The following is a 26,798-nucleotide window of genomic DNA, read 5'->3' on the forward strand; positions in this document are numbered from 1 at the left end:
TTTGAGCAAAGAACTGTTCCAGGTACCTTTTACAGTCTTCTAGGTAATTGAAATTTTTTCCCTTAAGAGAATTTTGTTAAGACTGAAATAAATGGAAATCTGAAGGTGCAATATCTGGTGAGTACGGCGGATGAATCAGAACTTCCCAGCCAAGCTGTAACAGTTTTTGCCTGGTCATCAGAAAACATGTGGTCTTGCGTTATCCTGATGGAAGATAATGCGTTTTCTGTTGACTAATTCTGGACGCTTTTCGTCAAGTGCTGCTTTCAGTTGGTCTAACTGGGAGCAGTACTTGTTGGAATCAATCTTTGGGTTTTCTGGAAGGAGCTCGTAATAGAGGGCTCCCTTCTAACCCCACCATATACACATCGCCTTCTTTGGATGAAGACTGGCCTTTGGTGTGGTTGGTGGTGGTTCATTTCACTTGCCCCACGATCTCTTCTGTTCCACATCATTGTACAGTATCCACTTTTCATTGCCCATCGCAATTTGTTTTAAAAACGGAACATTTTCGTTATGTTTAAGTAGAGAATCACATGTGGAAATGCGGTCAAGAGGGTTTTTTTCACTTAACTTATGTGGAACCTAAACATTAAAGCGATGAACATAAGCAAGCTGTTGCAAATGATTTTCAGCGCATGAGTTGGATATTTTGAGTATGTCAACTGTCTCCTGAGTGGTTCTCAATTAATGTCTTAATTTGATTGGTATCAACTTCAACTGGTCTACCTGACCATGGCGCATCGTCCAGCGAGAAATATCCAGCATGTAACTTTGAAAACCACTTTTGACATGTTCAGTCAGTCAGAGCATCATCTCCATACACCACACAAATCTTTTTTTGTGTTTCAGTTGCATTTTTACCTTTCTTAAAATAATAAAGCATAGTATGCCGAAAATGTTGCTTTCTTTCTTCCATCTTCAATATTAAAGTGGCAACACAAAAATTCACCAATTTTGATGTCTTTATTTATTTATTTATTTTTATTGGGGTATAGCTGTTTTACAATGTTGTGTTAGTTTCTACTGTACAGCGAAGTGCTGTGCTATACAGCAGGTTCTCATCAGTTATCTATTTTATACATATTAGTGTATATATGTCAAGCCCAATCTCCCAGTTCATCCCACCCCCCTTTCCCCCCTTGGTGTCCATACGTTTGTTCTCTATGTCTGTGTCTCTGTTTCTGCCTTGCAAACCGGTTCATCTGTACCATTTTTCTAGATTCCACATATATGTGTTAATATACGATATTTTTTGTTTTTCTCCTTCTGACTGACTTCACTCTGTATGACAGTCTCTAGGTCCGTCCACGTCTCTACAAATGATCCAGTTTCATTCATTTTTATGGCTGAATAATATTCCATTGTACCACATCTTCTTTCTCCATTCGTCTGTCAGTGGGCATTTAGGTTGCTTCCATGACCTGGCTGTTGTGAATAGTGCTGCAGTGAACGTTGGGGTGCGTGTCGATGAGTCTTTTTTTAAATGCACCCCGATACGACAGCTGTCACACACAGTCTAACAAAATCGTTTCGAATGAAGTTAAAGACAGCTCAGCGCTACTAGAGCCACCTTACGGAAAAAACCAAGCGAACCTTTTGGCCAACCCAATAAAAAACAGAAGTCAGGCAGGTAGGCAGAGAGAAGGTGACCAGTGGCTAAAGCTATAGGTCTTGAGAGACTGCTAGGAACTCCTGGTGGGGCCATGTCTCAGTAACCAGAACACAGAAACTGCAGTGAACGTGCACCTGCACCACGTTTCACTTGTCATGTTCCTTCTAAATCTGACTTTTGTTGGACACGTAGAATGTCTCCAGTTAATACATCAAGTCATCTTAGCACATGTGACAGAAGACTTAACTCCTTAATTCCATGAAGGCAGATTGGGCTCTCTAATTACTTAATTGAAAAAAGGTACACACTTCAGGCTGCGCAATGTTTGGGAATTAATCTTTAAAACCTGACAGCAAACATTAAATTCAATTAGGGAGAGCGATTAGCAAAAATTCTCCTCTCCCTCACCCTGGGTGCTTTGAGAAGTGGCAGCCTGGGGTGCATTGATTCTGATGCTATCGTTGTGTATATGCTGTCGTTGTGTATATGCTATCGTTGTGTATATATCAACCAGGAGAGCCAAGTACGCATTTTTCATTTCAGAGGGGAGTTATTGGGTAATTTACGGATTGATGGATTTCCTCAAACACATTTCCACGGCTGAGTTAGGAGGCCGTGGCCGAGAATCCAGACCTCTCTGGTTGCTGCTTTTGGGGTTGGTGCCACAGGGTTTAAGGTCTCTTTTTCTTCTTTGATTAGGGTTATGATCCACCCCGTCCTCGTCCTCCACCACCTCCTTCTCCCCCTCCCCAACACCTGGCTGATAGCAGGTTCCCAGGAAATGTTTGCTGAATGAATGATTAAATGAATGAGTTTAATAGATGGGGACATTTGGGCATCTTCGCTTTAGAGCACCTTCATTTTCTCACGCTCTCTTTGCCTCCCTTTAGGGGAAATACAGTGTAGTGTTCACAGCTCCCATCCCCCAACCCTGCCCCTCTCCCTCTACCCTCTCCAAGCATATTTTTTATAGTCTGACTACAAGGACACAAAGAAACATGATAGAGTTTTGCTTCATGTGTGTTTTTAAAATTGTGATGAAATACACATAAGATTTACCAGCGTAGCCTTTTTTTAAATTTTATTTTGCGGTACGTGGGCCTCTCACTGTTGTGGCCTCTCCCGCTGTGGAGCACAGGCTCCGGACGTGCAGGCTCAGCGGCCATGGCTCACGGGCCCAGCTGCTCCTCGGCATGTGGGATCTTCCCGGACCGGGGCACGAACCCGTGTCCCCTGCATCGGCAGGCGGACTCTCAACCACTGCGCCACCAGGGAAGCCCCAGTGTAGCCATTTTTAAGTGTAGGTTCAGCGGCATTAAGTACATTCACATTGTTGTGCAGCCGTCATCACCATCCATCTGCAGAACTCTTCATCTTGCAAAACTGAAACTCTGTCCCCATTAAAAAGTCTCCATTTCCCCCTCCCTGCAGCCCCTGGTAACCACCGTTCTACTTTCTACGTCTATGATTTTGACTACTCTAGGGACCCCACATATGTGGAATTATACTTTCTGTCTTTTTGTGACTGGCTTATTTCACTTAGCATGTTGTCTTCAAGGTTTATCCATGTGGTGGGTTGTGTCAGAATTTCATTTCTTCTTAAGACAGTAATATTCCATTGTGTATATATATATATATATATATATATATATATATGTATATATCACATTTTGTTTATCCATCTATCCATCAGTGGACACTTGGGTTGCTTCCACATTTTCGCTGTTGTGACTAATGCAGCTGTGAACATTGGGATACAAATATCTCTTTGAGATCCTGGTTTTAATTTTTTGAGCATATACACACAAGTGGAATTGCTGGATCATACTGTAAGTCTATGCTTAATGTTTTGAGGTTCTGCTGTGCTGTTTTCTCTAGTGGCTGGACCATTTTGCCTTCCCACTAACAATGTACAAAGGTTCTGATTTCTCCACCTCCTCGCCAACATATATCTTCTTCTTCTTTTTCTTTTTTTGATAGAAGCCATTCTACTGGGTGTGAGGTGGTGTTCCATGTGTTTTTAAAACTTAGATGGCATCATACTGCATATATACAGCTTGTCTTATGTATTCAGTATTATCTTTTCACTGTTTAGCCAAGTTAACCCTGTAGATCCAGTTCATTAATTTTACTTTATTTTTTCCTTTTAAGTCATACTTGTACATAGTTTTGAAAAAACAGCAGTTCCCTGTGCTCTGCCTTTCTACCATGAATTCCCACTTCACTTTGAAGTCTTCTGGCTGTTTCCTCTGTTATTTATGTTCATATCTCTAAATGTAAATGTTGCTATTTTTTGCTTTTCAGTCTGAAACCCCAGCTGTTGACCCCTAATAAGTAAGAAAGGAACTGAGCTCTCTTACCATTCTTTCAAGGCTACTCTTGACCTCTTGTTTTCTTAATCTTAGACATTTCCATATGCCCGGGAAATACACTTTCAGAACTCTGATCCTATGCATTTTGAGAACCTTCAGGATGTGGCAGGGTGAATTTTCTCATTTTGAAAGGGGAGGTTATCTCTCACCTCCAGTTTGTGGATCTGCGTGGGCGCGCTTCGGGTTTACTCTTATTAAGGAAATAAGAGAGGGTCAGGGAATCCTGCTGTTAAGAACCGCATGCACTACATGCCTCAAGAGGCACAGCCTCTGGCCCCGTGGCTCCTGCTGTGCGCCAGCCACAGTGCGGTGTGCCCAGCCCTCACTCATTCCTCACCACTGCCCTTGGGACGGGACTCTTCTTATCCCCATTATATGGAGGAGGAGACTGAGGCCTGAAGAGGCCAAGCTGCTCAGCCAAGTCACAAGGCTGGCAAGCAGCAGCATCACACAGGAGGCCCTGTAGGTGCCTTCTTGCTTCTTGTGTTCAATCCTCTGACCCACCTTGGACGGTAGGTGAGAGCATCCCTTTCTTCCTGCAGTGACACCCAGGGCGGACACTAGCATCGCTGCGCACCTCCGCGTGCCAGGCCCTGGGCCAGCCTGGTTGGGCTCCTCTCTTGCCTGCCTTTCCTTGGGGTGTGTGGTGGTCGGCGGAGTTTCCTGGGAGAGCTGGGGGGAAGCCGAACGCAGCTCTTGCACGCACAAGTGGTCCTGGCCCTTGGAATGTACAGTTCTATACTTGAGGGCCTAAAAACACATTTCAGAGGTCATTAAGTGTACATAGGGCTTTCTGCCACAAGCCTCGCTCCCCAGGGAAAGCAAGGGGGAGTGAGGGGCAGTACTTTCTCTCCCAGAAAAAAAGGACAGCTTTCCCCTCGGGCAGAGATCTGCTCTTTGCCTGGTTGCAAACACAGGTGTGGCAGACTCTATTTTGGATCTTAGTCTTAAAGCAGGACCCGTGCAGGTAGCCTGGCCTGGTGCGGCATCCACTACAGGTCTCAGAAAGTCCTGTCTTGGAGGACACGTGTCAGAAGTGCAGGCGAGGCTGGGCTGGAACTTTTTGGTGGTGAGCAGATGTGAAGCAGGTGTGAAGGGCCGGGCAGGTGAGTGGCAGAACGCAGGACATGCTGTTTCCTTGTGAGCTCCCTTAACCCCCAGAAAAAATTCTGTGAAAGGCCTTATTACATTTCCACAAAGAGAAGTTTAACATCTAGATATTGTTTTGATGGTAAAATATTGGGAATCTGGTTCCACTGTGAGAGCCTTTTCCCCGTGCACAGGGGCTGAGCTGAGCCCCCAGGATCAGGCCCCCGCTCATGACATCTGGCGCTGTGTTTGCCTCGTAGGTGTGGAACGCCGTGGACTCGGGAAGCTGCTTGCAGACCTACTCCCTGCACAGTGAGGCAGTGCGGGCCGCCCGGTGGTCCCCCTGTGGCCAGCGCATCCTCAGTGGTGGCTTCGACTTCGCCCTGCACCTAACAGACCTCGAAACAGGTGTGTTTCTCTGTTTCATTACCCCGAGGCGCCCCCTCCTCCGAGCTGGCAGCCGAGTCAGCTTTCTCACTGGGGAGGTTTCTGGGAGGGGGATTCTGCAGCCACAAGCTGCAGACGGTTTCAGGGCAGGGGCAGACGGGACGAGGGGAGAATCACGCTCGGCAAGCGTGTTTCCAGGCTGTTGGCCTGAAACCGAGACTGTCCCGTAGGGTTCACAGTGGACCTCTGCCCACCTGCCCAGAGGACAGAGCCCCAAGGTTGTCCCAGCCCCAGGCTGTGGAGCTGGATAGAGGTGGCTTTTTTTTTTTTTTTTTTTTTTTTTTGCGGTACGCGGGCCTCTCACTGTTGTGGCCTCTCCCGTTGCGGAGCACAGGCTCCGGATGCGCAGGCTCAGCGGCCATGGCTCACGGGCCCAGCCGCTCCGCGGCATATGGGATCCTCCCGGACCGGGGCACGAACCCGTATCCCCTGCATCGGCAGGCGGACTCTCAACCACTGCGCCACCAGGGAGGCCCAGAGGTGGCTTTTTAATCAACTTCTGACATGCAATTTGTACTGAGATAGATTTAGCTTTATCACAGCGTCCTTTGGTTGGAATCAGTTCAGAATTCCTGTCAATTCATTATCGCTGAAAGGCTGTAAGGAATGATTCCAGCTCATACGGAAAGGCTGCAAACGAGTTCTGCTTTCATGCCCACACTGAAAAGGCATTTGGGTGAGATGGATTCATGCTGGCTAAATCCTAAGGGGGCCCTTGACAAGCAGGGCGAGAAGGAGAGAGGAGTCAGTGGAAGGAACGTTCCATTCCCCAGCGTCCCAACGCAGCCGGCCCGCTGAGCGTGAATCCGGCCACAGCCCCGGAGCGGGGGCCTGTCTGTGCTTCGGGTGAGCACAGAGCCAGCGAGCGCAGACCTGGGTTCCAGCCTTGCCCCTGACCCCCAGGCCGGCTGCCCTCGGCGCCCACGTTGCCTTTTCCTCCCTGGGTTCCTCCTGGGTCGCTTTTCTGCTGGGCATCACTGCCAACACCAGGAGGGGAGGCCTGGGTTCACACCAGTGCCCGGGCGTCCCTTGAGCCCTCAGGCGGCCCCTGCCTGCCTGGCCCAGCTGTGGTGTCACTGGGGTCTGTGCCTCTCCCAGAGCCTGGCAAACAGGGGGTGATCACTCCGGGGTCCAGCCACCCAGCTCCGCCCCGCAGCTTGGATGCAGCGGGTTTGTTGCTAACCTGGAGTGTCCTCCTCTCTTGCTGGGTCACCGAGGGATGGCCCTGTTGAGGCCATGCAGCTCCTTTGACTGGGCCCCGTGTGCTGCCAGTAGGGGTGTTGACCAGGCTGTTGGCTGTGTCGGCGGCTGGTACTGTGTCACAGGCTTTGTGCACATTTCAATCCTGCCAGCCATTGTTTTCCCTATTTCACAGGTGACGAGACTGAGGCTCCAAGGGGCGAGTGACTGGCTCAGGGCCTCCCAGTGGTGCAAGGCAGGCGGGGATTTGGAGCCACGTCTGTGCAGCTGCAAACCCCGTGCCCTTTCCACAGTGCTGGGTGTACGGTGTTCTTTTTGGCAACAAAGACCGTGATCTTCCTATGAGCCCCTCCGAGAGGGAGCCGAGGCTCAGGGGGTTTGGTGCCACTGGGTGACGGTGACAGTTGGGTCGCTGATGACAGCAGCAGGTACTGTCACTGAGCACCGACTGTGTGCAAGGCCTTCCTCTGCAGCTTAACATATGGGGTGAGGCCCCATTCACCCCTTGAGACTGGCACCACCGGAATCCCCTCGTGACACACAGGCCCGGGGCACAACCAGGAAGCGGCTGAGCCAGGATGCACACAGGTCTGCCAGGCTCCGAAGCCGGCTGCCTGACCGTTATACTTTGTTACCTGTGTGTCCAATAAGCCGTGCTCGGTATTGGAGACACAGAGGTGAATAAGTCCCAGGATCCACCCTGGAGAAGCTCACATCCGCTGGGGGAGACAGAATTGCAGAGAGTCCCAGGGTACAGTGATGGAGAGAGATATAGGAACCGCAAGGACCTCTAGCCTGGGAGATCAAGGAAGGCTTCCTGGAGGAAGTGGGACCCAAGCTGAGGCAGGAACTGGGGGACAGAGAATCAGGATGGAGGGGGGCTGGGGAGGGGGAGGGAAGCGGGTTCTCAGCAGATGGAATGAGGACGGAGTTCAGGAACATGAACCATGTGATGTGTGTGGAAGTGTGGGGTGCAGGGAGCTGGGGAGGTGAGTCTGGGGGTGCAGGAATGGGAGCTCGGGCTCCATGCGCTTCCTGGCCTGTGGGGTGCGCATTCCCCAGGTGCCGCTCCCCAGTCCAGTGTCACTGAGCGCCCCTGGGTACCTGCGCTGCCTGCCCAAGAGTGGAGAAGGGATGCTTCTCACATGCTGGTGATGCTGTTGTGTTAATCAAATACAAGTTCATTTGATAACATTAATGGATTTCTAGCGGCCCTTTGTCATGATCTATCTTCTCAATCGACAGATGTTAAGCAGACATTGCCATTGTGTGTGTGTGTGTGTGTGTGTGTGTGTGAGTGAGTGGGGGGGGCTCGGACATTTTCAGACGTTCAAAGAGAGTCCCCTCCCCTGGCCAGTTAGACACTGCCACAGCAGGTGGCAGTAAGGGGCCATTGCTGAGTTTGGAGCAGGAGAGAATCATGGCTCCATGGGCACCCTGGGCAGGTCTCCCTGGTGGCTGTAGCGGGTTGGGGGTGACCCGAGGCTGGGTGGGGAGCTGCAGGAGGGGATGTGGCAGCCCTGCCCAGCTGGTGGTAGAACTCGCTGGAGGGAACATTGTCTGGCCCGGGCCCAGCTGCTCCTCCAGCTGTGGTGTGTTGGGTGGGACGGGGAAAGCATGGCCCTGCCCTCAGGGCTTTGCCATCCCCCTGGGGAGGTGAGGGGGCACTTTTACCCTCCACCCCTCTGCTGGGAATGGGCTCACCACCTGGTTTGCCTATTGAAGGACCACTTTCATTCATTCAGCAGCTACTTGTACAGGACCTGGGCTGGGGCTACCGTGGTCAGTGTGCTGCTTGGTGGGTAGGGTCCAGGGGTCTGGCCTTGCCCTTGGGGAAGCCCTCCGGTCCCTGCGTGGGGCCTCTCCCACTGAGGGGTTGTTGGTTTCTGTGTCCATCCCCATGGCTAGTGTGGGAGCTCCTTGAGGATGGGGCCCATCCAGGTGGTCTTTGTGTCTCTGTCACCTGGCCAGGCCTGGCTCGGAGCAGCTGCCCTGCGGGCGTGCCCATGAGGCGGAGCTGAGGAGGCCCTCGCCAGGCGGGGGTGGGTTCCTCAGGGGCCACCGGAGTGGGGTCTGCGTGCACGCCCACGCCGCGTTCCGGCACCCGCCCTGGCCCGGGGTGTGCGGGGGCTCTCTGTGTACGGCCCCCGTGGCTCTTGGCCTCGTTTGACTCCTGTCCTTTCTCGTCACTGAGTCTGATCTTCCTTTTCACTTGCTTTGCCTCTTTCCGCCCTTGGTGATTTGGCTGTTTCATTTCAATCTAATTAGAACTCCCTGCCAGGAGAAAGCAACGCAGCGCGTTCTCACCGCAGCGCTCTGGGAATTAGTCACTCGGTGCCCATTGTCGTTAATGGGAATTTGGCGCCAAGGCCATTTATCCTGGTGTCCTCCGTCAATACAGTTAAAAATCTGTGGATTCTAAAACGTCAATACCCGGCCTGAAATAGGGAGGGCCAGTCACATTTTATCTCGTTAATTTATAGTTCTGACGGGCTGTTGGCTTATAGAACAACCATGAATCAACACGTAACTAAAATCTGCTCACAGGTTAATTATTTTTGGTGCTCTCATTTCAGTCTGTAATCTTCCTAACGAAACGTCTCTGGTGCATTAGGCTGAGACGGCCTCGGGGAGCGCTGGCCTTCGACTCCACCAGGTCCCGAGCGTCGCCTGCTTTATGAGTCAGCTGTCCGGCATACCGAATCAGCCAGTCTCCTCAAAAGCCCCCGAAGAGCTTCAGCTCGTTCAGTTCTAAGTGGTGCTGGTTCTTGCAGATTCCACCCCTTAGACCATCGCCCCCAGCCTGGCTGTTAAGGCCTCGGAGGCGTGCGAGGCCTCCAACTTTGCATTTGTTGTCTGCAAAGGAGATGGTCCTTTCCCTGGAGCCCCCAGGGCCCTGGATGGGCAGGGCACCCTGTCCTCCTTCCTGTGCCCAGTCAGCTCTCCTGACGTGTGTCCAGCCCATCCGGGGCATCCAGGCTGTGCCACCCGGTCCCAGCTCCCGGATGCTGGAGGCAGCCCAGTGTGGTAGGAGGAACTTGGATGGGGTGCAGACACGGCTCTTGCACCTCCCCAAGCCGGGCATCCTTGGGGAAGCTTCCTTTACTTCCGTTTCCGCATCCGTGAGACGGGTAGCAATGCCCAGCGGCTGGGGTCGTGGAGGGGAACAGCTGAGATAACGTATCCAGAGTGCCTCCTGCACGGCAAGCACTCAGCAGAGGCTGCCCTTCCCTTCCCCGCGCCTGCCCCACAAGGCCCTTCAGAAGGTGGGAAACCATGGCCTTGTTCCTCTGAGCATCCAGAGAGCCCCAGTGGCTGGACCATTTCCCCACATGGGGCAGCTTTGGTGGCTCAGTTCCAAAACCCCCAGAGATCCTCCCGAGCCAGCCTACTAGTGGGGCTCTTGATTCCACGTGTGGGGCTGGGGGCAGAGCGGCAGGAAGACCACCTTTCAGGGTCTCGCAGTCGCTCCTACGTCTTTCGCTGCTCCATGACAAAACGGCCTGAGCCGGGTAGCAACTTCCTCCTCGTGATGGGTCGGCACGTGCCTTTCACTTGAGTGGGCGTCCTCTTCACTCAGACTCCGCTTCCTGTGCCCTGCCGCCCCCGCCCCTGCTTGGTTCCTTCTGCTCTGGGGGTCTCCCTGTGTCCTTCCGTGGGGGTCATGGTGCCTGGGCGTGAGTGGCCGACTGGGACTGGACCCATACATGATCGTGACTCTTCTTTTCCAAGAAGTGTCTTCTGGTGTCTCCCTTGTTTCTGCAGCACGGCTGGGGCCTCCATCACAGGAATGCTCCAAGGAAAAGGGGAATGACAAATTGGCTGGGTGCTCACTGTGGGCCAGGCTGTGAGCCGTGTAGCCCTGGTTCCTGGCACCCTGCCTGGCCTGTATCAAGCCAAAATGAATACGTGGATGTTAGGCCCTCTGCTTATTACATATTTAGTCTTCATGCTAACCTATGAGGGAAGTGTTTTTATCCCCATTTCATGGGCTCAGAAACTGAGGCTTGGAGCGTTTGATGACTTTCAGTGACAGAGCTGGGGTTCAGCTCCGGCCCGTGTGACTGGCAGAGGCTTTGGCTGTTGAAGGACAAGAGCGGGTGCCCTCAACCACGTGTGTTTCTGGGCTGTGACCAAACAGTTTGCTTAAGCCGACTCCGGGGGATCCCGCTTGGCTCTCACCCGGGCAGCTGGCTTACCACCTGCCGAGGATAACTCGGGGCCTCTGGGAAGAAAGCGCGCCCAGACTGATCTTGACTGATCCCTCTGATGGAGTAACTGGCTGAAGGGTGCTTCTCTGGCTATCGACAGCTGCCGTTCCGGCAGGAGAAATGTTTGCACTGACGATTTTACAACACTTGTCTGAGGAAGGGTGAGAAGCGTCCATATTAAAAGCCCGGAGAGGGCTTCCCTGGTGGCGCAGTGGTTGGGAATCTGCCTGCCGATGCAGGGGACACAGGTTCGTGACCCGGTCCGGGAACATCCCACATGCTGCGGAGCGGCTGGGCCCGTGAGCCATGGCCACTGAGCCTGCGCGTCCGGAGCCTGTGCTCCGCAACGGGAGAGGCCACAGCAGTGAGAGGCCCGCGTACCGCAAAAAAAAAAAAAAAAAAAAGCCCGGAGAAGAGTGTCAGGGGCTCACTCGGCTTTGGAGAAGTGGCTGCAAGGGGGCTCCTTGTTGGGCTAAAGCCTTCATAGCGGTGTTGCCCCACGACCCCGGGTCTCCTGGGAGGCACTGGTGAGAGAGGCCTGGGCTTTTCCAGCCTTTAGGCTTTCGAGCACCATGACTGTTTTCTGGAACATCTCAGAGGAACCCGGTTAGGTGTCCTTCACACGCCCGCGGACAGCAGGAAGGTCTCCTGCCAGCGGACATGGATATGGAGCTCCCGAGGGTGTGGGCACGTCTCGTGTCATTGCTCCTTCGGTCCTCGGGGTTTTACTACTAGATCCAGACATGGAGGCTGTGCAGAGCTCTGTGCCCCAGTGAGGTCTGAGCTGACGGTGGTCCCTGGCTGCCGCCCCTCCAGTGCCCTCTTGCCCTGGGAGCAGCTGCCTGCCCTCCTGTCCTCCGTCCCACAGATACAGGCGGGACCCCGCAGACTCCTCTACACGATGGAGTCCCACTTTCTCCTAAGCTCGCTCCTTCACCGGCATCCCTTTCCCAGCCCTCCTTTAAACTAGTCTGTTCTCAAGGCTGTGCCCTCTCGATCCCGGGCACCCGTCCCCATTCCCACCCACACTCTTCTCCTCCGCTCGGAGGAGTATTTCTCTCCAGTCCCACCCTGGATTTCTCCCCCTCTTTCCATACAGCTTTGGGGTAAGAAGCCGACCTAGTTGTGGATATTAAATCAGATGTTACCACGCTTGAGTAAAGCCCCTGCCAGCCCCATATCTCACACTTTAGAACCTGCCCTCGAGGGCCTTCCACGCCTCCACAAACCTCTGACTAGTCATCTGCCTCTAGTTAAGCTCGTGCCAGCCCTCTGGATAAATCGAAGGTGGGTTTTAATCAACGGCACTATTTCATTCATTACCGTTACTGCACAGAGGTGATGTTTTTATCTCTGTGTGTGTTTAATTGTGATTGCACTGCAGTTTGGCTCCCTTTGTAGGTGGGACGACCTCTGTTGACTGACCCTGGAGGCTAAACACAGTCACGGCTTGTTCGTTGTTCTGGTGGTGACCTCTGAGTCCCAGAAAACCAACTTAAGTTGGACCTTTGGGACCTGTTTGCAAGTTGAGAACTTTTTTTTTTTTTAATTTTGGAAAATTCAGTCTTGTCTAGTTAATTAAATGCAGTGGCCAAACTTGATATGATAGAAATTTCTACAACAGCTACTGCTGTTTGTTCTGTGACTACTACTGCGCTGCAGCTACTGTCTGTCGGGCCTGTCATTTGTCTGGGGCTTGCTGTCTTACATGCATTATTTCTAATTCTCACAACAAGCCCTGAAGGTAAGATTTATTCTCCTGATTTCACGTATTAGGAGCCCACGGATCTGAGAGGCTTGCCGGCTGATCCCGGGGCTGCTACCTTATCTACAGGGAACGTGCAGACACGGGCCGTCTGACTCTGGCCTGGACCCTCCCCGGGACTCTGCCCGGCATGCCAAGATGGCCCTTGTTTCTTTTTTTTTTTTTTTTTTGCGGTACGCGGGCCTCTCACTGTTGTGGCCTCTCCCATTGCGGAGCACAGGCTCCAGACGCACAGGCTCAGTGGCCATGGCTCACAGGCCCAGCCCGCTCCGTGGCATGTGGGATTTTCCCGGACCGGGGCACGAACCCGTGTCCCCTGCATCGGCAGGCGGACTCTCAACCACTGCGCCACCAGGGAAGCCCGGCCCTTGTTTCTGATTCACAGAGTTTGATTGGAAAGTTAGTAAGCTCCTTTCTTCGTTCACTTTGAGTCAGGAGGGTTAAATTTACAGCTGGCTGAATACTTCCCAGAGGATGAGTGTAAGGATATTGATTTTCGCAGAATGAGTCATACACCGCCTGCCTGGGAACACGAGCTCAATCACCACCAGCCGACAGCGCCAGCCAGTCCCTTGTCAGCATCTCCCCTACCGGCTCCCGAGCCTGCGGTGTGCACGCAGAGCTCAGCAGAAGGAAAGGTCACGAATCGCTCGCGGGCGGGCTCCGGGGTCACACGGGTCCAGCCTCTGTCCCAGTGTGGCCGACTTGCAAGGCCCTGGATGAGGCCTCACCTCTCTGGGCTTCCATCCCCCACTCCCGCAACGCTGAGAAATGGGGTAATTACACATCCCACGCAGGGCTGTGGCATGACACGTGCAAGCCCCAGGCAGGCCTGGAGGCGATAGGCGCCGTCTCTCTGGAGAGGAGGGCATGAGCTTCCCTGCTCTTTCTTGGGGACCCGTACTTGGGTTTCACCTGACCTGTGTCAAGTGCTTCTTACGTGCCAGGAACTGGGCCGGGGGCCAGGTGTGCTGAGGGGCAGAGGAGGCCCCTCAGGGCCCTGGAGCCCTCGTGACCATAGGGTCCCACAGGGTAGGCATTAGGGTTGACAGGCAGTGTTGCCTGGCCACGCAGGTGGTCACCTTGGGAAGCTCAGTGTCTCCACCTGAGAAAGGGGGGGGGCCCCCGAGGAGGAGCCCGGCCAGCGTTACCAGCTGCCTTATCATAGCAATATCGGTGATGGTGCATTGGCAGCACAAGTAGTGTCAAGAGAACCAGTGAGCTTCTGCATTCTGTCTTAAACATGTTTTTGTTTTAATGGCGATTTATAGTTTATTTGTATCATTATGGATTCAAGGAGGAAAAGAAATGATTTTTCCTAACTCCAAGAGAGTCTGAACAGTTCTTTTATACTGGTTGAGTTCGTTAGAACAAGATAAAGTCAGTGTTAGTAGACAAAATATTTTAAAACTCGGCTTCTTATAAGCAGCATGCAGTGAATAAATGGAATTTTCCATAACAAACATGTAAACAAGCCAGATAAGTCTCACGGTTAAAGGTTATATACAACTAACCATTGTGCTCAAAGTAGCATTGCCCAGGAGGGGATGCGATAAACAAGCTACTCCTGGCTTCCCTGGGGGCGCAGTGGTTGAGAATCCGCCTGCCAATGCAGGGGACACGGGTTCGAGCCCTGGTCTGGGAAGATCCCACATGCCGTGGAGCAACTAAGCCCGTGAGCCACAACTACTGAGCCTGCATGTCTGGAGCCTGTGCTCCGCAACAAGAGAGGCCGCGACAGTGAGAGGCCCGCGCACCGCGGTGAAGAGTGGGCCCCGCTCGCCGCAACTGGAGAAAGCCCTTGCACAGAAATGAAGACCCAACACAGCCAATAAATAAATAAATAAATAAAAATAAATTTTAAAAAAATAAAGAAAATAAATAAAGAAAATTAAAAAAAAAAAACTAAGGGCTTCCCTGGTGGCGCAGTGGTTGAGAGTCCGTCTGCCAATGCAGGGGACACGGGTTCGAGCCCTGGTCTGGGAAGATCCCACATGCCGTGGAGCAACTAAGCCCGTGAGCCACAACTACTGAGCCTGCGCATCTGGAGCCTGTGCTCCGCAGCAGGAGAGGCCGCGACAGTGAGAGGCCCGCGCACCGCGATGAAGAGTGGGCCCCGCTCGCCGCAACTGGAGAAAGCCCTCGCACAGAAACGAAGACCCAACACAGCCAATAAATAAATAAATAAATAAAAATAAATTTTAAAAAAATAAAGAAAATAAATAAAGAAAATTAAAAAAAAAAAAACTAAGGGCTTCCCTGGTGGCGCAGTGGTTGAGAGTCCGTCTGCCGATGCAGGGGACACGGGTTCGTGCCCCGATCCGGGAAGATCCCACATGCCACAGAGCAGCTGGGCCCGTGAGCCATGGCTGCTGAGGCTGCATGTCCGGAGCCTGTGCTCCACAACGGGAGAGGCCACAACAGTGAGAGGCCCGCATACCGCAAAAAAAAAAAAAAAAAAAAAAAAAACAACTAAAAAAGCTACTCCATTTATGAAAAGTTGTAGAGTAGGAACACATCTGACAGCAAAGGACTTTCACCTCCAGTGTGGCTATCACCTTCAAGACAGTTTCTCATAAATATTTACCAGCCTTTATTTGTATCTCTTTAACTAAATGTAAAGGCCAGCCCAGGGCATTGTATTCTCATAGCCTCAGAACAAAAACTCAACGTCAATAATCTCTCAAGTTCCCTGCTGTTAAAAACTCATATCCCTTGTTTTTAGCTTTCAGTTTAACTAAGGGTGAATTCAATAATTTGAGGTTTAGTTTTTTTCAAACTGTAAGAGTTCTGAACCCCTTTGTTGTTTGCTGTCTGCCAGGCCCTCTAGAATGCTTTCCGTACAGCCCTCCCGACAGACGTGTGTTTATGAGGGTGTGTGACACAGCAGTGAAGGACCCTGCCCAAGGTCGCTCCACTGGAAGTGACAGAGCTGGTGGGGGACCCGGGTGTGTGTGACTCTCCACCCCTCGGCTGTATCACCTCCCACTTTGAACAGGCTGCTGGGTGACAATGGCTGGGGTCCTGATTTCTGAGCCACGGTCTTGCCCCAGACCTCCTTACCTCGTGTTTCCCAATAAGTATCTGTAATTATTATTCAAAGATGGAAAAATTTCATTTTGGTGCCTTTTAACAAAGAAGTACAGTAAAGGCCTAGTTATTACAAGTAAAAGTAGGAAAACATATAAATTGCAGCTTGTCTTCTAACTGGAAAATTTTAGTACTTAAAAGACATAGATTCTGTCTCAATCTCTTTGGGGGATTGAGGATGAATAACGTAGTCAGAAATACATTTTTTCAGCAAAATAGTTCAGTGATTATCTTTTAGCAACTCGACTTTCACTTTTCCTCTCATCTTTTTCCCCTATTATTGGCAAGACTGTCGTGGCACTTTTTGAAAAAAACGTGCCTAATTCACTGCTTTTCCTGAAATAAGCATATGGTATATGCTATGGTCCAAGAAACAGGGAGAATTTTTTCTCCAGGCATATAGAGTTTGTTTTTCCTTTTGGACTTAAGGGTTGGCAGTGAGTTTCAAATGAGCAAGAAGTCGGCATTAGGCGCAGCTCTGTCTGTCTGGAGAGAAGACTTCTGGACTACAGGGGCCTTCTTGCGCCGGTGTGAGGGTCGCAGCGACATCTGTGCTCCTTTTCCATCGAGGGGATGTGGTGACAGCCCCTCGCCCTTAGCCCCCATGTGGCTCCCCCAGCCCCCTGGCTGGAGCGAAGCTCCCGAAGCCAGCGCTGCAGGCGCGAAGCCCATCCCCAGGGCACACAGTACCGCACGGGCGGGCGGCCCCCTGCTCCATCCTCCCTGGGAGGGGGGCTTGCTAACCGGGCATGTCACGCTTGCTTTCTGACCCCAACGTGTAGCAGAAAAGGCGAGGAAGAGTTTGGGTCCCAGACAAGTTTCAGGAAAGGAAAAGAAGATTAAGAACTAGGAATACCAGGTTTCCAATTAGACTAATTCCTCAGGAAGTGATTTTTTTGGGTCTACTTGAGAGTGTTGCTTGTCTCTTGACCTAATGAGAGGGACACAGCACACAGAATACTACAAGTCTGCTCATCTTCCTCGTGCTTTTATAGAAGAGTTCTTTACTTATTAGAAAAACAGTGTTATGACAGCAATATTAGTATGATTTAAGAAGTTATCTTACCACCCCCAGAACAACTCATTTCCTGTTGGTGAATCATGTCTTCCCTGTCTTTGTTTACGTCAGTCCTTTAATACTCCTGTAATTTAAGAACGGGTATCAAGCTTTGTCCCTCTTGCCACAGAGTGCTATTTATAATCCCAGTTGTAAATGGCTTTTCAGCATTGCACCAGGCAGAGAACCACATTTGCCTTAACTGCTCCCTCAGCTTGGACAGCTAGGCTGCTTTCTATAGCCCGTTCAGCGTCATCAGTGCAATGACCCAAACTGGCCAGCTCTTGACAGCATTGTGATGACATAGGATGACTGTGGAAATCTTTGTGAGTTGCATTTTGTAGCAAAATAGTTAAGGGGCTTGTTGAGCTTAAAGAGGTATAGAGTCAGGCTTCCCTGGTGGCACAGTGGTTGAGAGTCCGCCTGCCGATGCGAGGGACACGGGTTCGTGCCCCGGTCCGGGAGGATCCCACGTGCCGTGGAGCGGCTGGGCCCGTGAGCCATGGCTGCTAAGCCTGCACATCCGGAGCCTGTGCTCCGCAACGGGAGAGGCCACAACAGTGAGAGGCCCGCGTACCGCAAAAAAAAAAGAAAAAAGAAAAAAGAAAAGAGGTATAGAGTCTTCATTTACAAAAAGTCAAGTGTTGCCAGAGTTTTCTCTGATGACAACTGACTGCCAATTGTAGGCCCTTAGAAGATATCAGAAAAAAATCAACACAATCATCCATCAAGGTAAAGGTGATGCTTGAACAAAGAACAAGAGAGTAGCTTCTTTCCAAGAAATCTGTCCTATGGAGAGAACACTTTGAAAACAGATGTTTTTCATTGTTTATATCATTCTGTAATTTTTGTTGCCAGAAACGATGTGTATGTGTCACCTGTTAAAAACTTCAGTGTCAGCACTCTTAACCTGGGAACAGTGTTTTTCTAGTCCTGCTTTAAAATCCTGTAAATGAAAGTTTCAGTAAATTTTGAATTAGGTTGTTAAAAATATGAGAATACAGTAACAGCCGCTGATTATTTGCAGGAGCCATTACTTGACATTAGGGGAAATGGAGCTTTATTAGCAAACTGTTCACAAAATCCTTTGCATCAGTGGTAGATGGAAGTGGAAAATGTCTCCCCTGTTGCCAGTGGTAAGCGTCTTCCATTCTGGGTCCTCACGTCTCTGGGAGGAGGCTTTGGGGCTCTGGCGGACATCAGTGTGTGTCACCTCAGCTGTAACCACGTTACTGTCAAATCACGGAGTCACAGAAAGGTCCCGGGCTTCCCTGGTGGCGCAGTGGTTGAGAGTCCGCCTGCCGATGCAGGGGACACGGGTTCGTGCCCCGGTCTGGGAGGATCCCACATGCCGCGGAGCGGCTGGGCCCGTGAGCCGTGGCCGCTGAGCCTGCGTGTCCGGAGCCTGTGCTCCACAACGGGAGGGGCCACGGCAGTGGGAGGCCCGCGTACCATAAAAAAAAAAAAAAAAAAAAAAAAAAGGTCCCTAGTGGAAGCATATTCAGTCCTGTTGCTCTTACTAAAATTATTATAACCCACGTGAGTTAATAATTTCCAAGAGGTTTGCTGACACTCTTAGTAAACGGCTATTCAAATATAGTTTAAAGTATTGTTTATTTTACCCTTGTCTCATCCTCCCAAATGTCCTTTTTTTGGTAATTGCTTTTATATTCCTAATATATTGGTACAGTAGCACACTGTGTAACTTATAAATAAATATACTTGTGTTGGAGGTATGTGCCTAAGGGGTTCTCATGGCTGGGATGTACTGTCAGGCGAGTTTGGAGACCAAGGATCTAGGCAAGCTGGATTTGTCAAGGCTTCTGCTGTAATTCTCAAGGGGACCAACTGACGACTTTCATTTCCTTACCTGGTGAGCTGGTGGAGCACTTAACTAAAGTGTGGTCCTAAACACAGAGCAGGGCAGCCTTCCGGAGGCGCTCTCTGAATTGAAGGAACAAGTGTCCTTCCTGGGTTCCCGTAAGGGAGATGATGCTTGAGATCTTTTCTGTTTATTGATTGATTGATTGATTGATTGATTGATTGCGGTACGCGAGCCTCCCACCGCTGCAGCCTCTCCTGCCGCGGAGCACAGGCTCTGGACGTGCAGGCTCAGCAGCCCTGGCTCACGGGCCCAGCCGCTCCGTGGAATGTGGGATCCTCCCGGACCAGGGCACGAACCCGCGTCCCCCTGCATCGGCAGGCAGACTCCCAACCACTGCGCCACCAGGGAAGCCCGATGCTTGAGATCTTGGCGTTGCACTGGTATCCAGCTTCTTATGTCCCTAACTGCCCACTGCCTCAATCCAGGGGAAGGGTTTCAAGGTTGTCCCTCCTGGGCTGTGGCACCGTGTAGAGGAAGGCATGCTGGCTTTCGAGACCTGGGCTCAGCACAAAACGTCTGTTCCCCGAGTCTGAGCTGTTCTAAATGATCGACATTTCTGGTGTTTTTATGGCTTACCTCTAAGAGAGCTCAGTGATAGGAACAGTTTCCACAGCAGAGGTATGTGTGTGCACGCAGTCGTTTGCACAGTGTCCAGGAGCACTTGACGGCAGTTTCATGGCAGATAGAAAAGGTGGTCCTCACACCCCCTCCAACCTGTGACCTGAGCCGCTGTGACGTCACGCTCTCATTTATCACCCAGAGGCTGATGCCACCCCACGCGCCACGCTCTATGGCAAACCATTGATGGGTTATCGTGAGGGTGTGACTGTAAGATGCTGATCCTAAAAAGAATCATGTTGGAGCATCCTGCTTTTGGCTTTTAGACTCCCAGTAAATAACCTAACAAAATTAATTGTGTAGCTCTGGAAATGTTATTCAGTCTCCCTGGGCCTTGCTTTTTTCAACTGCAAACTGGATTATGTGCTTGAAATGAGTTGATGTGCATAATGTTTACAGAGCACCGAAAAGGTGGATTCAGGCATCTTGTTTATCCCTGGGGGTGGGGGGGTTCAGCTAACTGAGGACCGGGTGGCCAGAGAGTGAGGGCACATGCCGCTGCTGTTGTGTTTCCAGAAAGTCTCCATTGGTCGCCTCAGGCCCAGGTGGGCTGCGCTCTCCCGTGGCTCCATATCAGATGGCATCTTAGTGTTAAGGTATTTAGTTTGTGATCTGAGTATTTTCGAACCCTCTCTTCTCTTTTCGTGTTGCAGGAACCCAGCTATTCAGTGGTCAAAGTGACTTTAGAATCACCACCTTGAAATTTCATCCAAGAGACCACAACGTTTTCGTATGTGGCGGCTTCAGCTCTGAAATGAAAGCTTGGGACATAAGGACCAGCAAGGTAACACACCTCTTCCTCACATGGCCTTTCCAGGAGAGCTTGCCTGGACATTTTGAATGATTGGGAGTGGGTCAGCATCTATATATAGGACCCTTGAGATGGAATAATTACCACTTAATATTGAATCAGTGGGAAGCATAATTTTTAGATGTTTTGAAAGAACATTCTTGAGTTGTTAGATTATTAAAGCATCATAGGTGCAATTCTTTTTTTTTCTTTTTTTTTTTCTCTCTTTTTTTTTTTTTTTGCGGTACGCGGGCCTCTCACTGTTGTGGCCTCTCCCGTTGTGGAGCACAGGCTCCAGACGCGCAGGCTCAGCGGCCATGGCCCACGGGCGCAGCTGCTCCGCGGCATGTGGGATCTTCCCGGACCGGGGCACGAACCCGTGTCCCCTGCATTGGCAGGCGGACTCTCAACCACTGCGCCAGCAGGGAAGCCCCATAGGTGCAATTCTATACAGCATATTACTAAAAATATTTGTTGAGTACCTACTGTGTGCAAATGCTTCCAGATGTTATAAAATGAATCAGCCTCAGATTACTCAGGGGAATAATATGTGGATACAAATAAGTGGGGTGGAGAAGTGCTCTGTGTGTGTGTGTGTGTGTGTATGTGAGTGAGAGGAGGGGTGGTGGGGAGGGAGGGGCCGGCATTCAGAGCGGGTGAGCTTTCAGTTCAGCTCAGTGTAAGGAAGGCTTCTCGGAGGAGACAGTGTTCCCGTTGGGGCTTAAAGGTTGGTCACCGTCAGTCCCATAGAGAAGTGATGTCCACTCCCGTCCTTCACCACAGCCTGCCCCTCCTGTTGCTTCCCTAACTTAGGAAATGGCAACTCCAGGACTTCCCTGGCGGTCCAGTGGTTAAGTCTCCACGTTCTCAATGCAGGGGGCATGGGTTCGATCCCTAGCCAGGGAACTAAGATCCCGCATGCCACACAGTGTGGCCAAAAAAAAAAAAAAAAAAAAGTGGCAACTCCATCTTTCTGGTTGTTCAGGCCCAAACCATCAGAACCATCCCTCTCTCCCCTCTTCCTGTCATCCCCCCAACACCCAAACCATCAGCAAATCCAGTCGTAACTTGGGTTTAAGCTGCCCTGATAATTGCAGTAGTGTCCTCTCTGGTATCTGTCTTCCCCCACCACACCCCCCCTCCCCCGACCCCTTACGGTTTGTTCTCAACACAGTAGCCAGAGTGGCCTGTGACAGTGGAAGTCAGATGTGTCACTCTTCTGGTCAGAACCCTCCAGGCTCAGGTCTCACTCACAGGAAAAGCTGTGTCCCTAGGGCAGCCCACAAGGCCTCATGGTCTCCGCTCAGCCTCAGCCCCACCCGCTTCCTTGCCTTTCCTAGAACACACCAGCACAGTCCTGCCTCAGGGCCTTTGCACTTTGCACTTTCTGCCTGGAATGCTCTCCTCCCAGTTTTCTACGGAGAGGCTCCCTCCCTCCTACAGGGTTCTGCTCAAATGCCACCTCTGCAGTGAGGCCTTCCCGGACCACCGTGCCAGCCACCCCTGGCATTCACTAGTCCCCCTGCCACCTCTTTTCTCTCCATAGCATTTATGATCACCCGGCACACTATGGATTTTACTTGTCTATTTGCCTTGTCTCCATCCCCTCGAATGTAAGCTCTTCCAGGGCAGGGATTTTTGTCTGTTTTGTTTGCTGCTGACTTCTAGCTCCTAGAACAGTGCCTGGCACATAGTAGGCACTCAGCAGACCGTGGGTGACTGAATGAGTGGATGGAGGTAGAGGGCAGTCACACAGGATGGGGGATACAAGGTGTGTGCAGGGCCAGTGACCTGCTCGACTTGGGGGATACAAGGTGTGTGCAGGGCCAGTGACCTGCTCGACTTGGGGGATACGAGGTGTGTGCAGGGCCAGTGACCTGCTCGACTTGGGGGATACGAGGTGTGTGCAGGGCCAGTGGCCTGCTCGACTTGGGGGATACGAGGTGTGTGCAGGGCCAGTGGCCTGCTCGACTTGGGGGATACGAGGTGTGTGCAGGGCCAGTGGCCTGCTCGACTTGGGGGATACGAGTTGTGTACAGGGCCAGTGGCCTGCTCGACTTGGGAGATACGAGGTGTGTACAGGGCCAGTGGCCTGCTCGACTTGGGAGATACGAGGTGTGTGCAGGGCCAGTGGCCTGCTCGACTTGAGAGATACGAGGTGTGTGCAGGGCCAGTAGCCTGCTCGACTTGGGGGATACGAGGTGTGTACATGGCCAGTGGCCTGCTCAACTTGGCCAGGCATGGGCCCCAGGCAGTGGGACAGGCCGGGCAGAGAGGCTTTTAATGCCATGAGTCTGGGTTTGGATCAGCAGCGAGGAGCCATGGGAGGTTTGTGAGCAGGGGGGCTGGGATCAGGGGTGCAGGGGGGTTCAGGGAGGGGCAGTGGGGAAGAACCTGACTGCCTCCTGCCTCTGGGGGGCTCAGTGATTTCAGGATGGCTGTTTCAAGCTCTGAGAAGCACCGCCCTGGTCTGAAGGAGGCACATAGCCACTAGAATGCTACAGGGTAGTTCATGATGATACCTGCATTGATCTGGACCTTGAAAGAAGAGGGTGTGGAACATCAGAGAGTGTCCTCCTCCATTAGGGATTCAGGGGAGTCAGTGGTCCCACGCCGAAGGGCTCTAGCCTGCTGCATCTGCAGCGCCAAAGCCTCTACCTAAAGGCATCCCCCTCCAGGGCCGCCTCCTACCCCATCCTGGGCAGGTGCAGCCCCCCAGCAGGTCTTCACTGAGAAGAGGCCGTTCTGCGTGGCCAGGATGGAAGGAGGTGGGACAAGACCTCCAGTGCCGGATTCGAAAGGCGAGTTCATGCGTCAGACCGGCTGCTGCAGGAAGGCACTTTCCCCCCAGGCTGTGGGAAGGAGCTGCTGGTGTTTTCAGGAGAACCTAAAACCAGAGACAGTTTCCTTAAAGAGAACAGGATGTTATATCCATAGGTATTTTGCCTAAAGTACTTCACAAGTGGGAGAATTAGAGCATAGAGAGATGTACTCTTTTTTAAAAAAACACACATTTTTCTTTTACAAGAGACTGTTTTTTAAAACAAGAATAGTTGGAAAAGAGAGAAAAGTTACCCATAAAGAAGTGGATGTGTGGACTTTTAAAAGCACTAGAACACTTGTATATGGGATATAAATACATGATAAATGAAAGAAGACGTTGGAAAGTGCTGCTGGAATTGGACACTCTTAGTCATGCTGTTTGAAGTGGGGCCTCCTGATCAACCAGCCCCTGGTGACGGCCACGTCCCTTAGAGGTGTGCTGTTTTTAGCCTCAAAGACCAAACACGTAAGAAATTACTCATCAAGGACGCCATCTGATTTAAGACTTTGTTAAAAATATCGGATTTTCTCCTAGGGCAGACGCCAGCTGACGCGTTCTGAGAATGCTGGGGGAGAAGCAATTAGGAGCAGATGTTGCTGTGACTGGTATTGGCATGTTTGCCAGTCTCTCCCCAGCTAATAATGTGGGTAAAGGGATCTGTGCAATATTTGTTTTTACTTCCTTTTTACCAACAATATGACTGCCTGTCCTCCCTTGCTGGGTCACAAGGACTATTTCCATTTGCATCAGCCAAACTCAGGGGACCAGTCTCTTTCCTGCTTCAGTTCTGTTTCCTCTGATAGGTGTGGCCCAAGTGCCTTGTGTGGACCCAGCAGGAGGGCCAGAGAGGAAAGGTGTGGACCGCCACCTGGGAGGGCTCTGCCCTCCTGCTGGGCTCCCGTGGGGCCTGGGGCTCTGTCCCAGGTGCTGAACTTTCCAGCCCTCCCTGGTGAGTGTAGGAACACCTAGGGCTGAGCGGCTTGTCTTTTTCTGACTGCATTCAGGGGCAGCCGTGGAAACTGCAGCAGGGACACAGACCTTAGCTTAAAATCAAGACGGGTTTCCTCTTTTAAATACAACGGAAGGACTGTTATTATTATAAAAGTAATATGTGATTATATGAAAAAACTAGAAATAGAAACAGAGAGCAGGGGTAGTTGAGCCAGCCAAAGGTAAACATTAGTAACATTTAAATAAATACTTTTATGTGTGGGTTTTTTTTTTTTTTTTTTTTTTGCGGTACGCAGGCCTCTCACTGTTGTGGCCTCTCCCGTTGCGGAGCACAGGCTCCAGACGCGCAGGCTCAGCGGCCATGGCTCACGGGCCCAGCCGCTCCGCGGCATGTGGGATCTTCCCGGACCGGGGCACGAACCTGTGTCCCCTGCATTGGCAGACGGACTCTCAACCACTGCGCCACCAGGGAAGCCCCTCATTTAAATATTTTTATTTCATTGTTCTTTTCCACTGTGTTTTTGTTTTGTTTTGTTTTGCGGTATGCGGGCCTCTCACTGTTGTGGCCTCTCCTGTTCCGGACATGCAGGCTCAGCGGCCATGGCTCACGGGCCTAGCCGCTCCACGGCATGTGGGATCTTCCCGGACTGGGGCACGAACCCGTGTCCCCTGCATCGGCAGGCGGACTCTCAACAACTGTGCCACCAGGGAATCCTCACATTTAAATATTTTTATTTCAGTGTTCTTTTCCACTGTGTGTTTTTTAAAACATCGTTTGGTCTCATGTTTATACTGTTTTGTATTTTGCTTTTCACACAGCATTGTAAAGGTTTTCCTTACGGTGAAATGACTTCCTGTAGATTTTTAGTACATTCCCCTGATGCAGTATGCTTGGCTAATTTGCTCCATGCCTTATCCTCAGCGCTCAGAGCCGTGTCTGACACAGCAGGCACTCGATAAATATGGATCGAATGAGTCAATTTCAAATGGTTTAGCTTCTTAAACCATTTCCTGAGGTTGGATTTTAGGACATTTCCTTTTGTTTGGTTTGGTTTGCCATTTAAAGTTAATAGATGTGAAGGTGGAGATCAGGGATCGGCAAGCTGCAGCTTGGGGCTAAATCTGACCTGCTGCCTGTTTTTGTAAATAAAGTTTTATCGGAATGCAGTTCCTGTCATTCATTTGTGTATGGGCTACAGCTGCTTTCACACTACAGTGGTAGAGCTGAGTAATTGCACCGGAGACCACACGACCCGCAAAGCCAAAAATATTTATGATCTGGCTGATCCCTGCTAAGACGTATCTGGCTGTGGTGTGTGTCACGCTGTGACTGATCCTCCTGACCTGGCTGACAGGGTGGGTGCCCCTGTGCCTCACCCTATTATGGGCACCCTGTGGAAACCGTGTGCTCAGAGAATGTCTTTTCAGAGAACCGTGCTTCAGTCAGGGGTATGTGGGTCATTTCCCTCTCTTGTTACAATCTCCAGACAAACCATCGCAGTCTACTTTGTTATGCGTTCCACTGTGACACACGTTTGTGCATCTAGTGTTTTCCACATTGGCAGTTTATTTCCTGCAGCTTGTGCCCCGGAACTCAAATTGCTGGGTTAAAGTGAGTCAGCATTCTGAAGGTAAGGGGTAGGTGTCCGACGATGGAGCTGAGCCCACCATGGAGCAGGACGGTGTGGCCAGACAGCCTCCCACCGGGTCTGAGGAGCAGTGGGAACAGATAACTTCAAAGCTACTTTCCAGTCGTAGACTGTTATTCCTTAAGCTTAGCCACATGATGAATGTTGGGATTCTGGACTCCCCTGGTCCAGCCCAGTGCATTACAGCAAATGGGCTATTTGGCTCCCCTGTCTTTTCTTGGCCCATCTCTCTCTGCTCTGGTTTGAGGAGTGGATCACATCCCTCGTCACCGCAGAGCGCCTGGCTTCATTTCCAGAAGGTCGGCAGGACGTGTTCCTCACGAACCCTCCGAGCCTGCGTACTCGTGCTGGCCCCGTGCTGCCAGTACAGGGTCTTCTGACTCTTCTGTCTCCTGACGGTCTGCTCGAACGTGGGTCTGGTCTGGAACCCAGGATGTCTGTGGTCTGACCTTCATGTTACCACGGAGGTCTGAGCCCCTCCGGGCCACCAGTGCTTATTGGCCTGAGATCCAGCAGACCGGGTTCCCATCCTCCCTCTCCTACTTGCTTAGCGGGCTGATTTTACGCAAATCTCTAAACTAAAGCCTCTCTCAGGGCTTCCCTGGTGGCGCAGTGGTTGAGAGTCCGCCTGCCGATGCAGGGGACACGGGTTCATGCCCCGGTCCGGGAGGATCCCATATGCCGCAGAGCGACTGGGCCCGTGAGCCATGGCCGCTGAGCCTGCGCGTCCAGAGCCTGTGCTCCGCAACGGGAGAGGCCACAACAGTGAGAGGCCCACGTACCGCAAAAAAAAAAAAAAAAAAAAAAAAAAAGCCTCTCTCAGTCAAGGGTTTCCCCCGTGGTATAGTAAAGGGGCAGGATGAGGTCATCTTTAAAGCAGGGCCTCTGAACTCTCCTGTGCGTGGGAGAGCACCTGGGACTCTTGTTAGGATGCAGACTCTGTTTCAGGAAGATGATGTCATAGCTCAGACTGCTGTAATCAAATACCACAGCCTGGGGGGCTTAAACAGCAGACATTTATTTCTCATTGTTCTGGAGCCTGGAAGTCCGAGATCAGGGTGCCAGGGTGGTCGGGCTCTGGTGAGGGGGCTCCTCCTGGTTTGTAGATAGCTGCCTCTTGCTGTGTCCTCACAGGATGGAGAGTGAGCAAGCTCTGGGCTCTTCATCCCTTTTTAAGGTGACCATTCCCATCATGGGACTTCCACCCTCATGATCTTATCCAAACCTAATTACCT

The 26,798-nt window shown here is 51.4% G+C and overlaps 1 protein-coding gene across 7 annotated transcripts in view; it reads left to right on the forward strand.

Annotated features, from left to right (window-relative positions):
- Positions 1-26,798, forward strand: part of WDR25 (WD repeat domain 25) — a 146,161-nt gene that overhangs the window by 80,284 nt on the left and 39,079 nt on the right. For all 7 annotated transcript variants that reach the window (XM_081228160.1, XM_081228161.1, XM_081228166.1 and 4 more), the window contains exons 3-4: positions 5,337-5,484; positions 20,003-20,133. In XM_081228160.1, coding sequence (XP_081084286.1) covers positions 5,337-5,484; positions 20,003-20,133 — 279 coding nt within the window. The remainder of the gene's footprint in view (positions 1-5,336; positions 5,485-20,002; positions 20,134-26,798) is intronic.

Source organism: Mesoplodon bidens (assembly GCF_964165515.1).
Source record: "Mesoplodon bidens genome assembly, chromosome: 3".
NCBI lineage: Eukaryota > Metazoa > Chordata > Mammalia > Artiodactyla > Ziphiidae > Mesoplodon > Mesoplodon bidens.